Below are 22,983 nucleotides of genomic sequence, written 5' to 3' on the forward strand. Positions count from 1 at the left end.
GTGTGTGTGTGTGTGTGTGTGCATGAGTGCAGAGGCCTCTGTATTTGGGCCTCTTGAGACAGAGAGGAAACAAGGAATAAATGCACCTCAGCCTCAGGTGAGCTTTTCTTTATTTGAATTAAGTTGATCTTCCCTCACCTGTCTTAGAGTTTCTCAATAGCAGCACAATTAATATTTTTGGCTAGCTAATTCTTTGTTGTGGGGCTGTCCTGTGCTTTGCAGAGTGTTCAGCAGTGTTTCTGTTTGTTACTAGATACCAGGGAAGCCTCCAACCCATAATTACATTCAAAAATATCTCCAGACATTACCAAATGCCCCTGGGGAGCACAATTTCCCCAGGATGAGAGTTACTGCTCTCTCTGCTTATAAGAAGTCCAGGACTTCCCTGGTGGTCCAGTGGTTAAGCTCTGCTCCCAGTGCACAGGGCAGGGGTTCAATCCCTGGTCCAGGAACTTAGATCCCAGGTGCTGTGCAGCAAAAGAAAAAAAAAAGTGAATTATTTATGGTTAAGGGACTGTAATCCAGAGACCCTATACTCTTTTCATACACAATTTCTGACAGTCAGAGAAATAACAAATAGGACCAAGAAGACCACAACAAACTATAGAAACAGATGTGTAAATGACCCGGTTATTGGTATTATCAGGTAACAAATATCATTCAGTTCAGTTGCTCAGTCATGTCTGACTCTTTACAACCCCATGAACCACAGCATGCCAGGCCTCCCTGTCCATCACCAACTCCCAGAGTCCACACAAACCCATGTCCATTGAGTCGGTAATGCCATCTAACCATCTCATCCTCTGTCGTCCCCTTCTCCTCCTGCCCTCAATCTTTCCCAGCATCAGGGTCTTTTCAGATGAGTCGGCTCTTCACATCAGATGGCCAAAGTATTGGAGTTTCAGCTTCAAAATCAGTCCTTCCAATGAACACTCAAGACTGGTCTCCTTTAAGATGGACTGGTTGGATCTCCTTGCAGTCCAAGGGACTCTCAAGAGTCTTCTCCAACACCACAGTTCAAAAGCATCCATTCTTCAGTGCTCAGCTTTCTTCACAGTCCAACTCTCACATCCATACATGACCACTGGAAAAACCATAGACTTCCAAGGAGTACGTGTCTTTTAATTTCATGGCTACAGTCACCATCTGCAGTGATTTTGGAGCCCAGAAAAATAAAGTCTGACACTGTTTCCACTGTTTCCCCATCTATTTCCCATGAAGTGATGGGACCAGATGCCATGATCTTCGTTTTCTGAATGTTGAGCTTTAAGCCAACTTTTTCACTCTCCTCTTTCACTTTCATCAAGAGGCTTTTTAGTTCCTCTTCGCTTTCTGCCATAAGGGTGGTGTCATCTGCATATCTGAGGTTATTGATATTTCTCCCTATAATCTTGATTCCAGCTTGTGCTTCCTCCAGCCCAGCGTTTCTCATGATGTACTCTGCATATAAGTTAAATAAGCAGGGTGACAATATACAGCCTTGACGTACTCCTTTTCCTATTTGGAACCAGTCTGTAGCAAATACATTTTTTTTTAAATGGCAAGACAGGTATTTAGACAGTATCCAGTCCGTGTGTGCTTAGTCGCTCACTCATATCCAGTAAAAAATAATACTGTTTACTGACTGTCACTCATGGTGGTTTATGCATACATTTGTTGGTCTTCAATTGGGAGCTTGTGTGTGTGTGTTAACTGCTCAGTCATGTCCAACTTTCTGTGACCCCATAGATTGTGGCCCACTGGACTCCTCCATCTGTGGGATTTTCCAGGTAAGAATACTGGAGTGGGTTGCCCTGCGCTCCTCCAGGGGATCTTCCTGACCTAGGGATCGAACCTGGGTCTCCCTCATTGCAGGCAGATTGAGTCAACAGGGAAGCCTTATACATGGTTTATTCTAAGCTCTGGAACATTTTGAAGGCTAATTTCAGGATACTTGTTTCATCAAGGTCTTGTGTTAGATTCTCCCAAGGACATGACTGATCTTGGATCTCTTTAGCTTTCTTTCCTGTTTACTCAAGGAATCCAAGACTCAGCTTCTCCGCTTTTGTTGCTTGAAGTGCTGCGGTGGGCTTTGACTCTCAGGACCTCTTTCATATGAGCTGATGCTAATTGCTCTTATTCCAGCTCACAGTTTTGGTTTTGAGTTTCTTGAAGAATTACATGACTTCCCATAAGCACAGCCATGGAATAAACACTGTAAGTCCAGTATAGTTCTATTCTTTTTATTACCAGAAGCTAACGCCCACATACTATGTACTTCATTGTAATATATCTTTTGTAACACTACTTCAAAAAGTGAAAATTAATAAGAACTGATTTAAAATCACATCTCCACACCAAAAAAAAAAAAAAATGTAGGGGATAAACAAGAAACTTATATTTGGAAGAGAATACATTTAGAATGTTTATTAATTATACTTTCCATAAAGCAATTATCATTTTGGTAATGTGTCTTGCTTACAATGCGGGAGACCTGGTTTGATCCCTGGGTCGGGAGGATCCTCTGGAGAAGGCAATGGCACCCCACTCCAGTACTCTTGCCTGGAAAATCCCATGGACAGAGGAGCCCGGTGGGCTACAGTCCACTGGGTCCCAAAGAGTCGGACATGACTGAGCGACTTCACTTTCACTTTCATGGGCAAGCAGTCAATCCTTTGGACTCTCAGGCAATCAGATGTATTTAAGCCAAAGATGTCTCAAAAGTGAAGTCGCTCAGTCGTGTCTGACTCTTTGCGGCCCAGTGGACTGTAGCCCACCATGCTCCCCTGTCCCTGGGATTTTCCAGGCAAGAGTACTGGAGTGGGGTGCCATTTCCTTCTCCAGAGGATCTTCCCCACCCAGGGATCAAAGCCAGGTCTCCCGCATTATAAGCAAGACACTTTACCGTCTGAGCCACCAGGGAGGTCCTAATTAACCAGAATTCCTCTGATACTGCTTTTTGTGTGATGCAAACTGTATCAGTGTTTCAAGCATCTAATCTCTTATCCTTTCTTTGTTTTCTTTTATTACTAATTTCATTGGCTGAATAGCTTTTGCAGCAGTGATGTTGACTATTATCGCTAGGACTGTTTGACTAGCCTTCCTCTTTGGCTAGATTAGGTGAGAGCAGAAGTCATTTCCCTGAAGAACTGATATTGCAATTTCTTGTTCCTTCAAAGAAGACATTGCTTTTCAAACAGTGGCACAAATGTTTTTGACAATTAGCAATTATATGTGATTTGTTTTTCATTATTTTGTATTCACTTTGATTTTATCCAAGACTTGAGTAAGAGACACATAAGCACAGTTTAACTCATAGTGTGAAGGGACCCAGAGTAAAATTAGGTTTTATTCCAAACAAACGACTATTTAACCTATGAATGAAAGTGTTAGTCGCTCAGTCTTGTCCAACTCATTGCAACTCCATGGACTGTAGCCTGCCAGGTTCCTCTGTCCATGGAATTCTCCAAGCAAGAATACTGGAGTGGGTAGTCATTCCCTTCTCCAGGGGATATTTTCCTGTAGTCAGGGAGATACAAAGGCTTGCATGAAGGACTTGCATTTCAGATACGTTTATTTTCTGACAGTTTTTCCATTCACCAGTACAAGCAGCTAATCACATGTGTTTAAGAGTTCTTTCTCTTGCAACATCATCCTTCTTTTTCTCTTCCCCTTATTAGGAAGCATATTTCTCTCTCTTTGTCCATCTCTATAATGGCAATCCACTCCAGTATTCTTGCTTGGAGAATCCCATGGATGGAGAAGCCTAGTAGGTTACAGTCCACGGGGTCGCAAAGAGTCGGACACGACTGAGCGACTTCACCTCACCTCACCTCCTCCATCTCTATGCTACTTTTAATATTCTTATCAAAGAATATTTAATATTCTTATCAAAGTCAATATTCTTATGAAATGTTTGCTCTTATCAGGTAGTGTCCAAGGATCAGGGAATGCTTCATCTGTTCGGTCCTTGTTCAGTTTTTCTAGGTAGCTAAGATTAGTCATTTGCCTTTTTACACAGTAAACTTGAACTCCGGGAGATGGTGCGGGACAGGGAGGCCTGGCGTGCTGTAGTCCATGGGGTCGAGAAGAGTCAGAGACAACTTGGCAACTGAACAAGATTAGCCGTGGAAATCTCGATGCTCTCTGCTCTTAAGTATTTCATTGTATTGAAATAGTCATTCTGTCCTGTCTCTTGAAACACCTGTTCTTTTTTACATTGAGTATGAATATCGTTTAATAAAATTGGTAGAATTTTGTGAATGATGTCATCTTCCTTGAAGAGATAATTTACTTTTTGTCTGGCAGACATATGTACAAAGGCAGATAACTTCAACCCAGTCAGGCATTAGCATGACTTCTAAAGTGAATACCTGTAATGTTTATGTTCTGTTCATCAATGACCTCTTTCCCAAAGGTCCCTGAGTTCCAAGTACTATCTTGACAGCCAGATGAAAAAGCCAAACTCTCCATCTAGTTTATATCTTTTAGATGTTGCTTCCTGCTTAATGCTTTATCCTCTTGCCCTAAAAAGTTCAGGCTTGACAAATGTATGAAGGGGATTATTTGTGTATTAGGGAGAACTCACTACCCTATGGTTCCATTTTCTCTAGAATCTTGGCCACTTAAGTCCAGGCTGCCTTAGGAGGCTTTGACTTAATCTCATATATTGACTTCTTGCTAGTTAAAAATTGTTTCTGGGGCTAGAGACAAAACAGAAATAGGACTTTCAGGTGTCATAGGAGTTTGTTGAAAAATAACATCAGAATAAAATACCTTTTAAAGAAGTAGCATATTTAGTCTAGAAACCATAAGTTATCTGAAATATGTTGTTGGTAAAAATAAAAAAGGAAGTGGACATTCATATAACAGAAAAATAGATTAGCTGTGAAAACATAATATATTACTTTCCATTATATAAAATTATATCAATATTTGCTGCTGTTTAGTGACTAAGTCTTGCCTGACTCTTTGGGACCCCATGGACTAAGGCCCACAATGGTTCTCTGTCCACAGGGATATCCCAGGCAAGAATACGAAGTGGTTGGCCATTTCCTTCTCCAGGGGATCTTCTCAACCTAGGGATCAAACCCTTGTCTCCTGCATTGCAGGCAGATTCTTTACCACTGAGTCACCAAGGAAGCCCAGATTGATAATTCTGTGATTCTAATTGTGGAACCCTTTTACTCTATAGGCTATACATTTTTTTTTTTCAAAAGTTTAAACACTGTGCCACAAGCAAATATCACAGTGGTGCTTAGAAAATCCAAAGGGCAATATTTAAAAATATATATATTTCTGTTTTTGTCCCTTTAAAGTTACATATTAAGTGCATTCATGCCCAGTTGCTGAGTTGTGTTCTGATTCTTTGCGACCCCATGAACACGATAGCCCGTCAGGCTTCTTCTTCCATGGGATTTTTCAGGCAAGAATGCTGGAGTGGGTTGCCATTTCCTCCTCCAATGGATTGCCTAATTAAGTAGGCATTCCCAATTTAGTAAATTTTAAATGAAAAGGTTTATTTATTTCCTAAGGTTATAGAGCGTGTAAGTGATAGATATTAAATTCTACCTTAGGTCTTTCTGAATCCAGAGCACAAATTCTTATCAGAGACTGCCTTATTGACTTCAGTTCCTTTAGTGATGAAAGCTTACTCCTTACCATGGCAGTACGCTCCATCAGAGTGAACTACTCTGATATGTGTAATACTATTTATTACAGTCTATTAAACTGTTTCCCTGTAACTCTTACCCATTAATTCTGATTATGTCAACTGTGCTATAAAATGGCAAAGTTAAAGCAAGTTTGCTATATCCTTAAATTTTAAGGTTATTGAGTTTCTGACATTTTTGGCTGTGTAATTCCCAGGCTCTGCATATATTTGACACTGCTTTATTGAGAAAAAATGACTTAAGACCTGAATATGATGCTAAAGTATGTTTTCCAAAAGTCAATGTAAAATGTATGGCTAAAAGTACACATAATTATTGATAGGGCTTTATTTTTTTACAAAACATTTAGTTATATAGATAAATTATGTTTAGAATTTTACTTGTATATTTTTAAAATTTAAAATATTTTTTATTTTGAAATACTTTTGATGTTAGAAGACTTAAGAATAGTACAAAGTGTCTTTCTTTTTTTTTGAAGAACAGTTTAAGGATAAGTTGCTCACATGGCATTAACAATAGCTTCAAATTTAAATGTACATATACACATATATCCTCATATATGGATACTCTTACATATATACTCAATGTTTTTTCTAATGTTTATCATTTGGAGAAATTAATATTGGCAGATTCAGAAATAAAGAATAATAAAAAATAAGTTAGTATAAAATATTGCTTTATAGTTTATTTTTTCTTCATTGTAAAATATTAGCTCATTGATAGAAATGTATTGTTTATTGTTAGATGGATTTCATTATTCAATTTGTAAAATAAATTTTCTAATTATCTCTGGTGTGGAAAGAGAGTCCACACTTGTTTCAAATCAATTTAATTAGCACTCTTGAACTATTAAGGAAGTGATATATTCACTCACACTGTTGAATTTTTTAAAGTGACAAAACCAAGCAAGAATTTGAAAGTGATGAGGGCTTGATTCCACCTTTTTCCTTTTTGCCCAAATATAGTTTATCTTCAAGAAACTTTCTATAGAAATGTTTCTCTGATTGCATCAGCTCTTTCACTGGTAAATAGCATTTGTTGCCTTTGTCTATCCTTTGACATTTATCGCATAGAGTATTTCATGGTGAATTACAATTGCTTGTGCTTATGACCTAGAATGGATTCATTAATTCAGTACCAAACAAGTATATGCCTGGATGTAATAGGATTGTTTATAATTTTTAATTGGAGGATGATTGCTTTACAATGTTGTGTTGGTTTCTGCTGTAGAACAACATGAATCAGCTATAAGTATACATATATCCCCTCCCTCTTGAACCTCCCACCCACCACCCCATCCCTCCACCTCCCCAGGTCATCACAGAGCGCCAGGCTGAGCTCCCTGTGTTACACAGCAGCTTCCCACTAGCCAACTGTTTTACGCATGGCAGTGTATGAACGTCAGCACTGCTCTCTCAATTCGTCTCACCCTCTCCTTCCCTACCTTGAGTCCACAAGTCTATTCTGTACATCTGTGTCACTATTCCTGTCCTGCAAATGGGCTCATCAGTACCATTTTTCTAGATTCCGTATGTAGGTGTTAATATGTGATACTTGGTTTTCCCTTTCTAATATACTTTACTCCGTATGACAGACTCTAGGTTCATCCAACCCACTATAACTGAGTGAGTTTTTCTTTCTTTTTATGGCTGATTTTTGTTTGTGGAATCCCTAAATTTTGTGAAGCAAGGTGCCACCCACTGTCTGGCCAATAGATTTACCAGCTAGGAAGAAGGAGATTCCTTTTCTCCTTTATATTGCTTCATTCGGGATTGACCACATTGATTACTTAAGCTCCACATTTCCAAACCCATTCATTCTCTGTTGTTGTTGTTGTTTTAACCTTGAAATTATTGTTTAGTTTCTGAGTTATACTGGTAAATGAGTGTGATATGGCTACCTAATTTATAAAATTTTTGTTAGAAATAAGTGAATTGAGTAATTTTAGTTGTATAGAAACTAATCTTAAGGGTGAAATAATGAGATCATCTTACTTCAAGGTCTAAGAGACTTCCTCTGTGATATTCTCAAGACCCTGGGAAAGCTCTACAGAAAAGTGAACTTTGCTGCTCCCATATTGCAATTTCAATTTTAGACACTCTAGACAGACAACAGAAAATGATATCAGTGCATCATTTGTTTAAATGCCTTGCGTGCATGCTCAGTCACTAAGTTGTGTCCAACTCTTTGAGATCCCCATGGACGGTAGCCCTCCAGACTCCTTTGTCCATGGAACTTCCCAGACAAGAATACTGGAGCAGCTTGCTATTTTCTCCTCCATGTGATCTTCCCAACCCAGGGATCGAACCCTCAACTCTTGAGTCTCCTGCATTGGCAAGCAGATTCTTTACCTTTTGCACAAAGGTCTGTGATTGATTACTTCAATCCTTGTATACTAAGAAAACATGAATGGAAGGATTGACATTTATCCTCATTTTTAAAAAGTCACCAGCATCTCTTCCTTGACTAATTGAAGTAGTGTCAGAGTGGCTTGAATTATAAGACATCTTGCTGCTCACTTTGAAGCAATAGGTGAAGATGCCTCTTCCCTTTAAATTTGTCTGATGGAAGATGACTTTATTCTCACACACAAAATATTTGTACTTAGATGAAATGGTACAGAATATTATAGTTCTCAAGTGTTTAATTCCTCCTTGTGGAAATTTCAAGGAAACTTCAGATGCATTTGGCAAGAGCTTTTCCTGGTGCAATCAGGTTGCTATGGTAAACCTATTATTTTAGGCGAAGGACGACTGTGTTAGCGAAGTGCTAATCTCTTTTCTGTTTTATGTGAGCCCCTAATTACTCTCCCACTGTTGAGCCTGTATGCAAGTGTGGTTTTTGTGGTTTTAAAAAGTAGAAGAAAATAAGGTTGTAGAGAGTGTAACTGCTGTTACCAGGCTGGCAGGTGCCTTTGATGATATGTTGCTCTTCTTAGATAATCTCATTCTGGATCAGAAAATATAGTTAATTTTTTTTGAGAAATAGAAATGGATTTTATGTGAGTTATTGAAATTACAGCTTCTCAACATGTTTTTAAATTATTAATATATAAATAATAATATCTATCACAGATATTATACAGTTACAGATCCCACCTACAGTTCAGCTCAGTTGCTTAGTCGTGTCTGACTCTTTTCGACCTCATGGAGTGAGTGATGCCACCCAACTTTCTCATTCTTTGTCATCCCCTTCTCCTTCTACCTTCAATCTTTCCCAGCATCAGGGTCTTTTCCAAGGAGTCTGCTCTTCGCATCAAGTGGCCAGAGTACTGGAGCTTCAGCTTCAGCATCAGTCCTTCCAATATTCAGAGTTGATTTCCTTTAGGATTGACTGCTTTGATCTTCTTGCTGTCCAAGGGACTCTCAAGAGTCTTCTCCGGCACCACAATTTGAAGCATCAGTTCTTCAGCTTTCAGCCTTCTTTATGGTCCAACTCCAATGTCTGTACATGACTCCTGGAAAACCCATAGCTTTGACTCTGCAGACTAAGCTTTGACTATGCAGACTAAGCAAAGTGATGTCTCTGCTTTTTAATATGCTGTCTAGATTGGTTATAGCTTTTCTTCCAAGAAGCAGGCATCTTCTAATTTCATGGCTGCAGTCGCCATCTACAGTGATTTTGGAACCCAAGAAAATAAAGTCTGTCACTGCATGAACCCACCCACAGCCTGAAACAAAGAGATCACTACTTACAGTGGGGTTCAGGCGTGTATTTAGTAAAAAGTTTGCATTCAGTGACCTACAAATGGCGTGAACTAAGTACTGTGGGATTAGAGAGAAGACTGCATTCTGACAGGCAACTAAACTAGTCAGGGAGGACGAGGGAGGGTTTATGGAGAGATTAGATTTAAATAGGCTATTGGACACTAGGTTGAATTTTACAGAGAAAGTTGTAGAATATACAGCCAGTGAAATGTAGAAATTTAAACCTCTATGGGGAGGTTTAAAACTCTATGGGGAGTTCTCTGATGGTTCCACGGTTAGGACTCTGAGCTCTCACTGCCAAGGGCCCAGGTTCAGTCCCTGGTTGGGGAACTAAAATCCCACGTGCTGTGAGGAGCAACCAAAAAAAGTTTTTAAAACCTCACATGCTATAATATTCTGTTTTGTTTATATACCATAATTTTATTAATGAGTCTGGATCTGATAGATATTTGTGTTTAATCTTTTGAACTATGACTAAGTAATAGATATTGAGTAAATTAATTAATTCTTCCTCAAGTGAAAAATAAAATAAACACATATGCCAGTAGTTAGTTCATGCTTGTCAAAGAAACCAATAATACATAGTCAGGAAACTTATTATATGCTTCAAAATGTTAATTAAATGGTCGCCATAAACACATGTACCCTCAAACTTAAGAACTGATGTTGCCCTGGTAACCGGGAGTGGATTATGTCTCAGGAATGGTGTGATTGGTGTTTCGCATGGACTAGTCAACCATACTCACTGCTGTTGTATGTAGTTTGCCTCTGTCCACAGTCTGGATCATAGACGTCATTCACACATCTACCCCTGAGAGGGCCAGTGTGTTCATGCACAGCAGGCAATATTATGCACAGCTCAGAAAATCTGGGTTCTAACACCAGCATGGCTACATGGCTAATGTCTACTTTGCTAACCTTCGGCAAGTCATTTAGCCTCAGTGTACTTGAGTTTCCTCATCTCTTAAATAAATTGTAGAAACTCATGGATCCTCATGACATTTTACAAAAAAATGAATGTGTGCTAGTATATAGTTTTCTAGGGACAGATCCCAGGTCTACCAGTTAGAGTTCTTGATTGCTAATAATGGTCACCAACTTCATTCACTGAGATGAAAAAATATTTTATTCCAAGGGCTTAGGCTCAGAGTGCAAGCTTGGACAGTTCGCTCACACAACAAACCAGGGAAGCAAGGCAGTGCCATGAACCAGCCGTCGCTTTGGAGCTTCTGCCTCCCTGCTCCTGGTGGCTCACCGCTGTGCTGTTACACTCGCCACTCTGCTGCAGTCCCCGTGCCTTGCTCTCACCCTCAAGAATCCGAGCCCTGGCCAAGGGCATCTGGGATGTCCCTGCTCAGTCTGCTAGTCCCCTGGAAGAGGGGATATCATTGCGGGAGGGGGAGGAGGGCTCTGTCTCCTGCTGAACTCAGCTCTGCCTCCAAGTAGAAAGATGGGTTGAAGGGCGGCCAGAACAACACTATCTATTGCTGTATCGTTCATCAGATTCTCAAAGGGACCACGACCCTGCCACTTCTGCCAGAAAAGATTATGAATCACTGTGTTAGATTATCTTTAATTACAGCTCTGAAGTGATATGATTCTAAATACTAATTTTTCTTTTTCCTATCGTATCCCAGCTCAGAATTTCTTTAGCATGATACAAAAGCAGTAACAGAATGACTAACAACATTGCAGGGTCAGCACTGAAGTATCTTATGATCATTTCAGTGGGTGTGTAATTATGATGGTTGGGATAATGACAGGGAGTTAACAGATGTCTTGGAGTAGTCACTCGGCTGAATTTCTGGCAAACCAGTCCCAATTCCTCAGAAAAAAAAGAACTGTGCTTTCTCGTACAGCCTCCTGGAGCTCCGTTATGATATATTAAGATACAATATGGCCAAATGTTTAGATGCACAAACTTTAAGCATGATGAGAATAGGTATAAATTTGGAATCTATCCCTTGAGAGCTGGTTCAGCAGAGAAAGTTACTTGGCCTCAATATGTCTCCATCTCCTGTTTAGTAAAATGATAGTGATAATGTTAGTGTATGTGTGGTATCATGAATACAAAAGGATGGGACTGAAGAAATTATAGTGTTTGAGGCATAGTTACAGCTCAGGAAATAATGACGAAAGTCATAAGGAAAATAAGAAATTCTCAAACTGTGAACCAAACTCAATTCCAAAACAAGTTTCTATTTTAAACTTTAAGTCAAGGTTAATAAGGATATTTAGGACATGAACTCTGACCCACATCCCATGTTAAGATGAATTCTGTAAACTCAAAAACTGACACCAAATCACCACTAAAATATCAGGTTGAAATGTACCCATGAGATTTTTTTTTTCTTATGTGGCAGACAGACCCAAATTAAAAATATTTTTAAATGACCATATTAGTTCAAATTGTGTCAGAATAAATAAAATTGATTCAGTTATGTTAAATGGTCTCCTCATAGTGGAATATGAAACATCCAGGGAGTTTCATCATTGAATGAGTCTTCAAAAATGAATGAAACAGAACATGGAAAGTAGAAACCAGGAATCACCTATGAGCCAGGAGTTGTCACTTCAGCTCCAGCTCAACCTCCTTGGCATTTATGCTTGACCTTCAGCTTGACCTTAGGGATATAGGAGAAGGTATTTGCTGAATTGTTAGCAGACACAGACTAGATACTGATCCAGGAGGTCTGGGTCTAATCAGATGCTTGTTTTCCTGAAAAGTCTTCCTGATTCCGTGAGTCTCCTAATGAGTGTGTTTTCCCTGTGTGTTTTGCAGGTAAGTGTGAATGTGGCAAGTGCACTTGCTACCCGCCAGGAGACAGCAGGGTGTATGGCAAGACGTGTGAATGTGACGATCGGCGCTGTGAAGATTTGGACGGCGTGGTCTGTGGAGGTGAGCAATTCTCATAGCTCTCTGCCTACAACCTGCGTTATCTGCTTTTCTTATTCTACTTCTCCTTTTAAAAAAATTCTGTTAAAAAGAAGATATACAAAAAGCCATATGCAATTAGCATATGGTAGTGGTGATGGTGGTGGTTTAGTTGCTAAGTCGTGTCTGACTCTTGCGACCCCATGGACTGTAGCCCACCAGGCTCCTCCATCCATGGGATTCTCCAGGCAAGAATGCTAGAGTGGGTTGCCATTTCCTTCCCCACAATTAGCATATACATATACAATTAGACCTGTACATTTAGTCATATACAATTGGGTTGGTAATGACCTCGTACTCTGAATTTAGTCCACGTGTATGTATGTGAAAAGACACAGCATCCTATCAGTAAAAGAAGACGGACACTAAATCAGATTCTCTGAAGACAGGGAAAGGGTTTGCTTCAACCAAGCAGTTTCCAGTTTTTGTTACTCTACTGATAAAAATTGATCCGGGAAGAATCACCTGAGACTTGAAAAAAGAAAAAAAAAAAAACAGTAAGATACACTCCAAGTTAATTTACACAGTAACAAGAGATACACACTCTGTTTTCATAGTGAATCTGAGACCCAGACACAAGCTTGTTACTCTTAGTTGCTCAGTCATGTCCAGCTCTTTGCAACCCCATGGACTCCTCTGTTCATGGGATTCTCCAGGCAAGAATACTGCGGTGGGTTGCCATTCCCTTCTCCAGGAGATCTTCTGACCCAGGGATCAAACCCGTGTCTCCCACGTTGCAGGCAGATTTCTTACCGTCTGAGCCACCAGGGAGAAGCAACATAAAGAAAGAATGAGGCAGATAGAGGGTCGTTACAAAGGTAATACTGCAAAAAGGAGAGTTGCAGGGATAGAATGTTGCCATTGTCTACCTGAGCTTCATCCAGGGGAGGGGATGAGGGTCACCGTGGTTCCATTTCAGTCTTGCAAAGATCCATATTGTAGAAGGTGCATGCTGATTATGACCCCTCCCAGGTTTCTAGGACAATCGAGGTGAACTGGACATGGAATCACACAAACAGAATATAACTCAATCTCTTTAAGATAATTACCATAATGAACTGGGTATTGTTATTGGGGGGGAAGCCCCCAAAAGCACATATAAGTGAAGAGAGCTGACCATCCATCTCTGTCATCTCTCTGACCACCACGTATAGCTGTCTAGCAACTCTCTCTCTAACCAACTATAAAACACTTGGAATTTCACCAAAAGTATTTTCCTCTTTCATTTTCTGTGAGCCAAGGGAAAAGGCTCTTTTTAATAACTGTTGGGCCGTGTGTTTTCTCTCTCCCGGTTCCCATGACAGCCATCCTCAGAGATTGTTCCTCCTACTCTAGTCTCACAAAAGTGAGTGAGGTTTGAGGCGTTAATGTCCCATCTCTGCAAAGTGCCAGACCCACGGTAGGAGCTGTGGAGTTTAGTTCACAGATCTCTTGCTAAACCACAGTTTTCCCCAGAGTGACATACAACTGTTTGTACTTTATGTCAATATTACTTTTAGTTTAGATTTTCCCTTTACTTCTAGTAGTCATCAGAAATATCTAAACAGACTATAGTCCCTTTTATTGTTGTCATTAAGTACCTGACATAGTACAGACCTGCTGTATGTGCATACCCATAAAATAATGAATCCCCCTCCCCGCCAGTGAATCTCTCTTTGTCTCCAGCTTTGGGGAGGAAATCAAGATAAAACGAATCTATATATCTTCTTATTAGATGAGATCAAATGTTTACTAGGTAAGTGAGAAAACATCTCACAGTGATAGTTTTTTAACTTTTTGACTCTCCATGTTTCCACTTTGTCCATCTACCCAGAGTTGTCTGTGCCCTGGGGGTGGGGTGGGGGGTACTGACTCCCATTAGCCAAACCAGTAAATGTACAAACTAAACATCAATTACTTGATGCTATACAATCAGAAATGTAATTGCCCTAGAGACTAGAATTTTTGTTAAAAAAAAACTATGAGAAGTCAGAATCTGAGATTAAGATTTGGATGGAAGTCATTTATTGGATGGGGATTCCCAGGTGGCTGAGTGGTAAAGAATCTGCCTGCCAATGCGGGAGGCACAGGAGATATGGGTTCGATCACTGGGTTGGGAAGATCCCCTGGAGGAAGAAATAGCAACCTGCTCCAGTATTCTTGCCAGGAAAATCCAAGGGACAGAGGAGCCTGGCAGGCTGCAGTCCATGGGGTCACAAGAGTTAGACATGCCTCAGCACGTGTGCGCATGAGAGTTTATTGGAAAGAGGAATGAGTTACTGGTAGGAAAGTGGGAAAACGTGACAGTGGGGAAGGGGCAGCCAGTGAAGACCGTGCTATCAGCCCGATTACTGCTGCGGTCAATTGGAGCTTCATCCCAGTTCAGAGGAGGAAACTCTAGAGGTCCGAGTAAAGCACACAATTCTTCTATCATCAGTCATGGGTTGAGGATTGCTTCTAGGAGGCGTTAACTCCCAGGCCACATCCAGCCTGTCCCACAGGTACCTGATCCGAGCAGGCTTCAGTGGCTGGAGTAAACCTCTGGGCAGAGAACCTCAATGGGTGCTGAGTGAAAGTCATCGTAACAGGAAGGATGGCGTTGCTGGGACACCGCCGCAGAAGGGCCCCCAACTCTCCTGCCAGGTGGCCTGTCCTTTCTGGAAGTGCAGATTCTCATTCTTTGACATGGTCTACATGTTGCTGATCATCCAATCTGTCTCTCTCTGGTTGGATGCAGGATGAAGCCCAGTAGATTAGGCAGTAGCTGGAGACGTGTTGATCTGTTAATAATCCTTATTCTCCTGGTAGAGCCTTGGCTACGATTTTCAAGATCCTCCCTCTCATATTTAGAGATTAATTCCTAGGTGGTCGATCTTCCCCAATAAGGACGATATTGGAACATAATTACCGAGGAATGTGTTTAAAGGTTGGGGAAAACGCTGCTGCTGCCTCTGTGTGCCCTGACGCGTGTGTACTCGCTCAGTCGTGTCTGACTCTTTTGCGACCCTGTGGCCTGTAGCCCGCCAGGCTCCTCTGTCCATGGGAGTTTTCAGGCAAAAATACTGGAGTGGGTTGCCATTTCCTCCTCCAGGGGATCTTCCCGACCCAGGGGTCGAAACTGAGGCCCTTACATCTCCTACACTGGCAGGCGGATTCTATACCACTGGGTGTGTCTGCTAGCACCTGACATGCATGAATCAGATCAGCATAGCATCTTTGACCTGTATAACTGGATGGATTCTATCAGTGCTTTTTCTTAAATGGTAGCAACCGGCTCTGCAAAATCACCTGTGCATTTAATTTCATGTTTTATTGACCAAAGGATCTCAGAACACTTTTCAAGTATGTAAACGAAACACACCTTGGAAATTTCCCTTGAAAATATTTATGTTGTTGTTCTTTTTTAAAAAATGTTTATTTATTTGGCTATATCAGGTCTTAGCTGTGGCGCATGGGCTTTCTAGTTATAGCACATGGGCTCCAGAGCATGCAGGCTCTGTAATTGTGACCCGAAGGCTTAGTTGCCTCACAACATGTGAGATATTAGTTCCCGGACCAGGGATCGAACCCACGTCCCCCACATTGGAAGGTGGATTCTTGACCACTGGACTCCCAGGAAGTCCCCATGTGGTTGTTCTTAAATTTCACTTTGATATTTGAATAATGTCCTTGAGAGATTTGGGGTTAGGATGATACCGTTAATTTAAAAGGTGTCTGTGGATAACAACGATCAATTTCACTTACCTTCTCCTGCTTTCTCTGAGCTCTGAGCCCCAGGTGACAGCATGAATCCTTACGTTCTGGCACGGATTTTGCGCTGGAGCCTATGCACACATCTGTAGACATTCCAGTGTGCAGTGTTTTTGCTTTCCTTTTCATTCACTTGTGAATCTTTACTATGATGGTGGCTCAATCCTACTGCTTGGAGGAGGTTAGTTCCAGGAGAAGGGGAGATGTCCGCATCAGTGGTCAGCTCATGGGTATCCATAGTGACTTCTAGCTAGAAATGCCTCACCTCATTTCCCATCCACACTGACGCTCTGGAAGTGTTCCTCAACAAGGTAAGTCCAGTTTTGGTATTCCTGGTGGCTATGGTCTATAAAGGGGCTTCCTTAGTGGTTCAGATGGTAAAGGATCTGCCTGCAATGAAGGAGACCCGGGTTCGATCCCTGGGTCGTGAAGATTCCCTAGAGAAGGGAATGGCAACCCACTCCAGGATGCTTGCCTGGAGAATTCCATAGACAGAGGAGACTGGTGGGCTATAGTCCAGGGGATCGCAAAGAATCAGACATGACTGAGCAGCTAACACACACATGGCTTATAAAGGTGCCATGAACAGGGAGTTGGCAAATACTGACTCTTGAGGGAAATATGGGGCTAGCTAGGATCCCACCTCTGCTCCTGGCATTTTCAAAAACCGATCAGTACATAACCTTGTTTCATGTGTGTTTCTATGTGAAGACATACTGCGTCACATATAGTTGATTCACTGACATTGAACTCCTGGCCAGCAGCCCTGTAACTCATGCCTGAACGAAGATGATTTGGCTCACAGGTTTCTCCGTAACGCACATTACAGCCTTTTTTGCACTTAGGAACACTGGCTAGCACTTCAGCACTGTACTTGGAGGCCATTGAAACCATCAAAATCACCAACAGAAGGTGCAAAAATGTGAAGAGTCCAGCACCACCAGTACTGGGAAAAGAACACCGGTCTTCAGTGTAAGAACTGAGCCAAGGAGGCAGAGCGTGACCTTCCTTGACCTTCGCTGGGAGTGTGAACCTTGCACACCTCCATTTTTCACCATTTGCCCTGTGTTCTCAAATGCCCTGGAAAGCTTCTCGAGTGTTGATTTCAGGAATACAAATAAATTTTAGGGAGTAGGCAAGTTCTCAAATATGGAATCTTCAAATAATGAGGATCAAGTGTAATTCATATTCTCACTGGAAACATCACCTCCCACGTGAGTTTTGCACTTGGCCTCAAATTATGATTTTGTTAAGACAGTTGTGGAAGGAATTGTTTGAGCCTTGACTGTTATAGGGGTTCCCTGGTAGCTCAGCGATGGCAATACCGCCCTGAACGCATCTGATCTCATCTGATCTTGGAAGCTAAGCGGGGTCGAGCTTGACTAGGACTTGGATGGGAGACTGCCTGGGAATATCGAGTGCTGTAGGCTTTGGGCTTCCCTGGTGGCTCAGATGGTAAAGAATCTGCCTGCAATGCAGAAGACCTGGGTTTGATCCCTGGGTCAGGAAGATCCCCTGGAGAAGGAAATGGCAACCCACTCCAGTATTCTTGCCTGGAGAATCCCATGGACAGAGAAGCCTGGCAGCCTATAGTGTATGGGACCACAAAAAGTCAGATGTGACTGAATGAGTAACACTGACTATTATAATCTTGGATTTAATTAATTTGTTTATTTGGCTGCATCTGGCAGCATGTGGGATCTTAGATCCCTGACCAGGGATCGAACCCATGTCCCCCTGCTTAGAAGCATGGAGTCTTACCTACTGGAACACCAGGGAAGTCCCTTGAATTTCATTTTTTTTTTCTCTGCTGTTCTCTGGAAAGAAAATTACAAGAGACATGCTGTTAATTAATGAGTTTGAACGTACAGTAATTCCAGTATTAAAATATATGGCATGCTAGACCCATTGACAAGGAGACCACACATTCCCTTCACAAACATTTATGTAAATGTAATTTGCTATATAGAAATATAAATGGCAAATTATAACGTCTGTTAAGTCCACAGACATGAAGCTCCCTTGCTTCCAACCTCGGCCAGCCACTTATTCCCAATATATCCTGAGGCAATTTACATATCCCACTTCTCTCGCCTATAAAAGATGATTATATGTCTCTTGCAGGGTTATTGTGAGACAGAATGAGTTAGTGCGTGTAAAGTACTCAGGGTTGCATCCAGCACATACGTCATATGGAGATATAACTATTATTGTCATTAGTGTTGTTGTGAGTGCTAAGTCACTTCGGTCGGGTCTGACTCTTTGTGACCCTATGGACTGAAGCCCACCAGGCTCCTCTGTCCATGAGATGCTCTAGGCAAGAGCGCTAGAGTGGGTTGCCATGCCCTTCTCCGGGGATCTTCCCGGCCCGGGGATGAGCCCACATCTCTTATGTCTCCTGCATTGGCAGGCTGATTCTTTACCACGAGCGCCACTGGGAAGCCATCATTAGTGTTATATACATATATAAAGGATGAAAGACAGAACCAGTCCAGTTAGAGTTTCTGCTGTGGAGTACAGTAAACTATGGGACATAGACCAGAACTCATGTTTGCTTATTAATTCCATTTTATTACAGTTTATTCAGAATGATGACTGTCTGCTTTTCTCTTTGCATAAAGCCGTCTTTATCCTCACACTTGACATTGAGCTACCAGATCAAAGTGGCCACATGTATCTCAGGAGTGTTTTTAGTGGCTCTTACTCAGCAGGGTACCTAGGGGGTAGCATCTCATGGGTTTGCAAGCGTGAAGTAACACAAAGAAGATGACGCTGGCCCTTAAGGTTCGAACCACCACATGCATCGCCAGTTTCTGTATTCCTGAAAATACCCATTATCACAAGAAAACATTCTCTTATTTCATATTATCCCATCATGTATATAGCACATAATTAAGTAGCAAATACCCATTGCATACTTGTTCCATGTAATGACCGTCACTGCCTCTCAAACACAAGCATGCCTGTAATTTCTCCTAGACACCTTTCTCTTGACCTGTCTGGTTGCATTCCTCTTGGTTCAGTCTTTTTTTTTTTTTCTTTTTCAAAACATTTTTATTTGAAACAGACTTTTAAGCAGAACACTTAGTTTACTTTTAAAAATGTATCTTTATTTATTTGGCTGCAGCAGGACTGGGTTGTGACGTGTGGGATCTTTCCTGGAGGCACACAGGCCCCCTAGTTGTGGCGCCTGCTCTCCAGAGCGCTCAGGCTTCAGTATCTGTAGCCTGCAGGCTCAGTTATTCCATGGCATGTGGGATCTTAGTTCCCCTACCAGGGATCGAACCTGTGTCCCCTGCATGCAAGGTGGATTCTTAACCACTGGACCACCAGGGAAGTCCCATCTTGGTTTAATCTTTAACCCATGGAAACTTGCTCTGTTTCCCTCCATTCCGCCTAACTGACGCTCTGGGATTATTCCTAGTTCCCAGTTGCCCAAATCTGAGGTGCCTTTCAGTTCTCATTCTGCCTGGCCACTTTTTAGCATAGGGTTGTGGTTACTCTGCTTTCAGTTCCTCTTGACATGGTCTTCTCCCTAGGCCTCAGAAGCACCTTACCCTGTTTCTTCTCTCTCTTCTCTTGTAATTAATTTATCTTATCTCTCAGAGGCAGAAGGAAGCAGTTGTTTTTGTTCAGTTGCTAAGTAATGTCCAATTCTTTTGTGACCTCATGGACGGTAGCCCACCAGGCTCCTGTGTCCATGGGATTTCCCAGGCAAGAATACTGGGGTGAGTTGCCATTCCCTTTTCCAGGGGATCTTCCCAACCCAGCGATCGAACCCACATCTCCTGCTTGGCAGGCAGATTCTTTATCAGCCACTGGGGGAAGCTCTCAGAGCCTGCCAATAAATCTTAGCATTTCCCTATAAATTGCCTTTGGATGTCTTTTTTGCTGACTGTTTGCTGCCCTTGCATAACCTCAGCTTTTCCTGTTTTCTCTTAAGGTCAGTGTCTCCCAAGATGATTTCTTAGCATCATTCCCTCTTGGCTTCATACTCTTGAAATTCAAATTATTTATTTCCAATATGGAAATTCCTCCATATTCTGCATGGTCAAAACTGACATAATCATTTATTTCTTGTTTAATTCAGGAAATATTATTGAGCTTCCACTGTTAGCCAGCACTGGAGATTTCATGATGAATCTATTAGAGTTGATGGTCACACTTGAAGGGCGACATTGAGAAAGAAAGGGCAGTGAGGTGGATGGTCTGAAAGGAGAAGCACTAATTCAATGAAAACATACATGATAGGGGATTTGACATAGACTGGAGGCTACAGAAGCTTTGCGAATGCCTTCATATCTGGTCAAAACTATACAATGCCTAATATGTGCTTGTGTGTGCCTATTAGTTGCTCAGTCATGTCTGACTCTTTGCGACCCCATGGACTGTAGCCTGCCAGCCTCCTCTGTCCATGGAATTCTCTAGGCAAGAATACTGGAGAGGGTAGCCATTCCCTTTCCAGGGATCTTCCCAACTCAGAGATTTAACTCGGGTCTCCTGCATTGCAGGCAGATTCTTTACAGTCTGAGCCACCAGGGAGGGGAACTAATATGTGCTTGAAATGTATTAATCAGCTAAACATCATGATCACCACATTTGGTAATGAGATCATAATATTTAGCCAGATGAGGGGAGGTGGATTGACCCAGGAGTCACAGAACAAAGTGTGCTCAGGAATATGGCAGAAAGAGAGGATGACATGGTCAAGGGGTTTTTGAGAACCAAAGAGAAGCTCTGTGTGATAGATGATAAGATAGCAAAGAGGACAGAATCTGATAGATTTGTAAACATGTTCTTGATTTGAAAGCCTTTACTGTGGCTCAGCTGGTAAAGAATCCACCTGCAATGCGGGAGACCTGGGTTCGATCCCTGGGTTGGGGAGACCCCCCTGGAGAAGGGAAAGGCTCCAGTATTCTGGCCTGGAGAATTCCATGGACTGTATAGTCCATGAGGTCACAAAGAGTCAGACACGACTGAGCACCTTTCACTCTCACTGAAAGACTGATCGGAAACCACAGTAGCGTTTAAACAAGACAATAGTATGATGACTCTGTTTACAAAGTACCCCTGGCTGTCAGGCGTGGTCTGGATTGCTGGGAGGAGTGTGTGTTTGTAGGGTTGCTGGGTAAATGTGATTTTAGGAGATGAGTCCTGGAGAGAGATGCAGGCAGGTTAGCTAGACGGAGGACAGTAAGGATGGAAAAACTGTGATGTATTGGATAACATACTAGAGACATGACGACAGGCTCCCGAAACCCTTCTTCTCGCAGCAGGGGACACAGACCTCTGATTCACTGGAAAAGACCCTGTTGCTGGGAAAGATTGAGGGCTGGAGGAGAAGGGGACAACAGAGGATGAGATGGTTAGATGGCATCACCCACTCAGTGGACGTGGGTTTGAACAAATTCCAAGAGATACTGAAGGACAGGGGAGCGTGGCATGCTACAGTCCATAGGGTCGCAAAGAGTCACACGTGACTTAGCGACTGAAGAACAACATCACGTGGCAGCCCGTGGAGAACAAATCCTTCTGTGAGGCATGCGCGAAGCTCACTAGCATCATCCCTCTGGTGCGGCTTCAAAAAGCAAAACTGACATCGCTCATCTGGGTAATTCTCTCAGTTCACTGCCAGACCCTGAGTCATAGTATCTCTGACCTTGCACCTGGAGGGCTGGACAAGAAGCCCACTTATCTAATGTGTGGCCCAAGATCAAAATTCAGATCCCTGACTCCAAAGCTGGGACTCCCTGAGCATTTCCGCAAACAAGTAAAACCCCAAATAATGTAAACTTACTGAGTCAGCAGGCACATGAGAACTAACAGGCAATGATGTCCATCCACCTTTCCAACAAAAATAGGACTTCCCCGATGGCTCAGCAGGGCAAGAATCTGCCTGCAATGCAGGAGACACGGGAAATGTGGGTTCGATCCTTGGGTCGGGAAGATCCCCTGGAGAAGGAAATGGCAACCCACTCCAGTGTTCTTCCCTGGGAAATCCCATGGACAGAGGAGCCTTGCAGGCTGTGGTCAAATGAGTCACAAAGAGTCAGACACAACTGAATGACTAAGCACCAACAAGTACCAACAATAACACTGAAAGTGATTAAACCAATTCTGGTAGGCTGGGATCAGTTAGCAAGCATTCCTGAAGGTGAATGTAAGCAGTTACATAATTTTAAGCAGTTCAGTTTTGATTACACCAAAATTACAACCTGAAAATGGGAATCATGAGAGTGACTGGCACAGAGAGAGTCAGTAGGAAGACTATGCCTCACTTAATCAGCTGAAACTGGTGAGCAAAGTGATGGTTCAGTGGTAAAGAATCCCCCTGCCAAATTCGATCCCTGAGTCAGGAAGATCCCCTGGAGAAGGAAATGGCAACCCACTCCAGTGTTCTTTTTTTTTTTTTTTTTCACTCCAGTGTTCTTGCCTGGAAGATCCCAAGGATAGGGGAGCCTGGCGAGCTATATAGTCCATGGAGTCCCAAAAGAGTTGCACGTGACTTAGTGACTGAACAACATCAAGCAGTGTTCAGTAATCGTAGACTGCATGTGGACCTTCCCAATTCTCTATTAATAACAAAAATATTATGTGATCTACACATGCATCGATTTTGGGGTTTTTTAAAATCAGATCTCACTACTGAGGAAAAAAGCTTTGGCTGGAGTGATAGTCCCTGGGATGTATTTGTTTTTTAGTGACACTTGACTTTAAGATTTCATAAAGAAAATGTATCTATGTGTTGGCTCTTATATGTTTAATTGTTCCTGGTGGCTCAGACAGTAAAGAATCTGCTTGTAATGCAGGAGCCCCAGGTTCGATCCCTGGGTCAGCAAGATCCCCTGGAGAAGGGAATGGCTACCCTCTCCAGTATTCTTGCCTGGAGAATTCCACGGACCGAGGAGGCTGGTGGGCTACTGTCATGGGGTTGCAAAGGGTCAGACACGACTGAGCGACT

At 42.1% G+C, this 22,983-nt stretch overlaps 1 protein-coding gene and 1 pseudogene across 1 annotated transcript in view; both read left to right on the plus strand.

Moving 5' to 3' along the window:
- Positions 1 to 22,983, plus strand: part of ITGBL1 (integrin subunit beta like 1) — a 228,322-nt gene that overhangs the window by 180,603 nt on the left and 24,736 nt on the right. Inside the window, exon 8 of the mRNA XM_040267415.1 lies at positions 12,141 to 12,257. Within this exon, the coding sequence (XP_040123349.1) occupies positions 12,141 to 12,257 (117 nt within the window). The remainder of the gene's footprint in view (positions 1 to 12,140; positions 12,258 to 22,983) is intronic.
- LOC120883416 lies at positions 17,334 to 17,452 on the plus strand (annotated as a pseudogene).

The sequence above is a fragment of the Oryx dammah genome, unplaced genomic scaffold, assembly GCF_014754425.2.
Source record: "Oryx dammah isolate SB20612 unplaced genomic scaffold, SCBI_Odam_1.1 HiC_scaffold_24, whole genome shotgun sequence".
Classification (NCBI taxonomy): Eukaryota; Metazoa; Chordata; class Mammalia; order Artiodactyla; family Bovidae; genus Oryx; species Oryx dammah.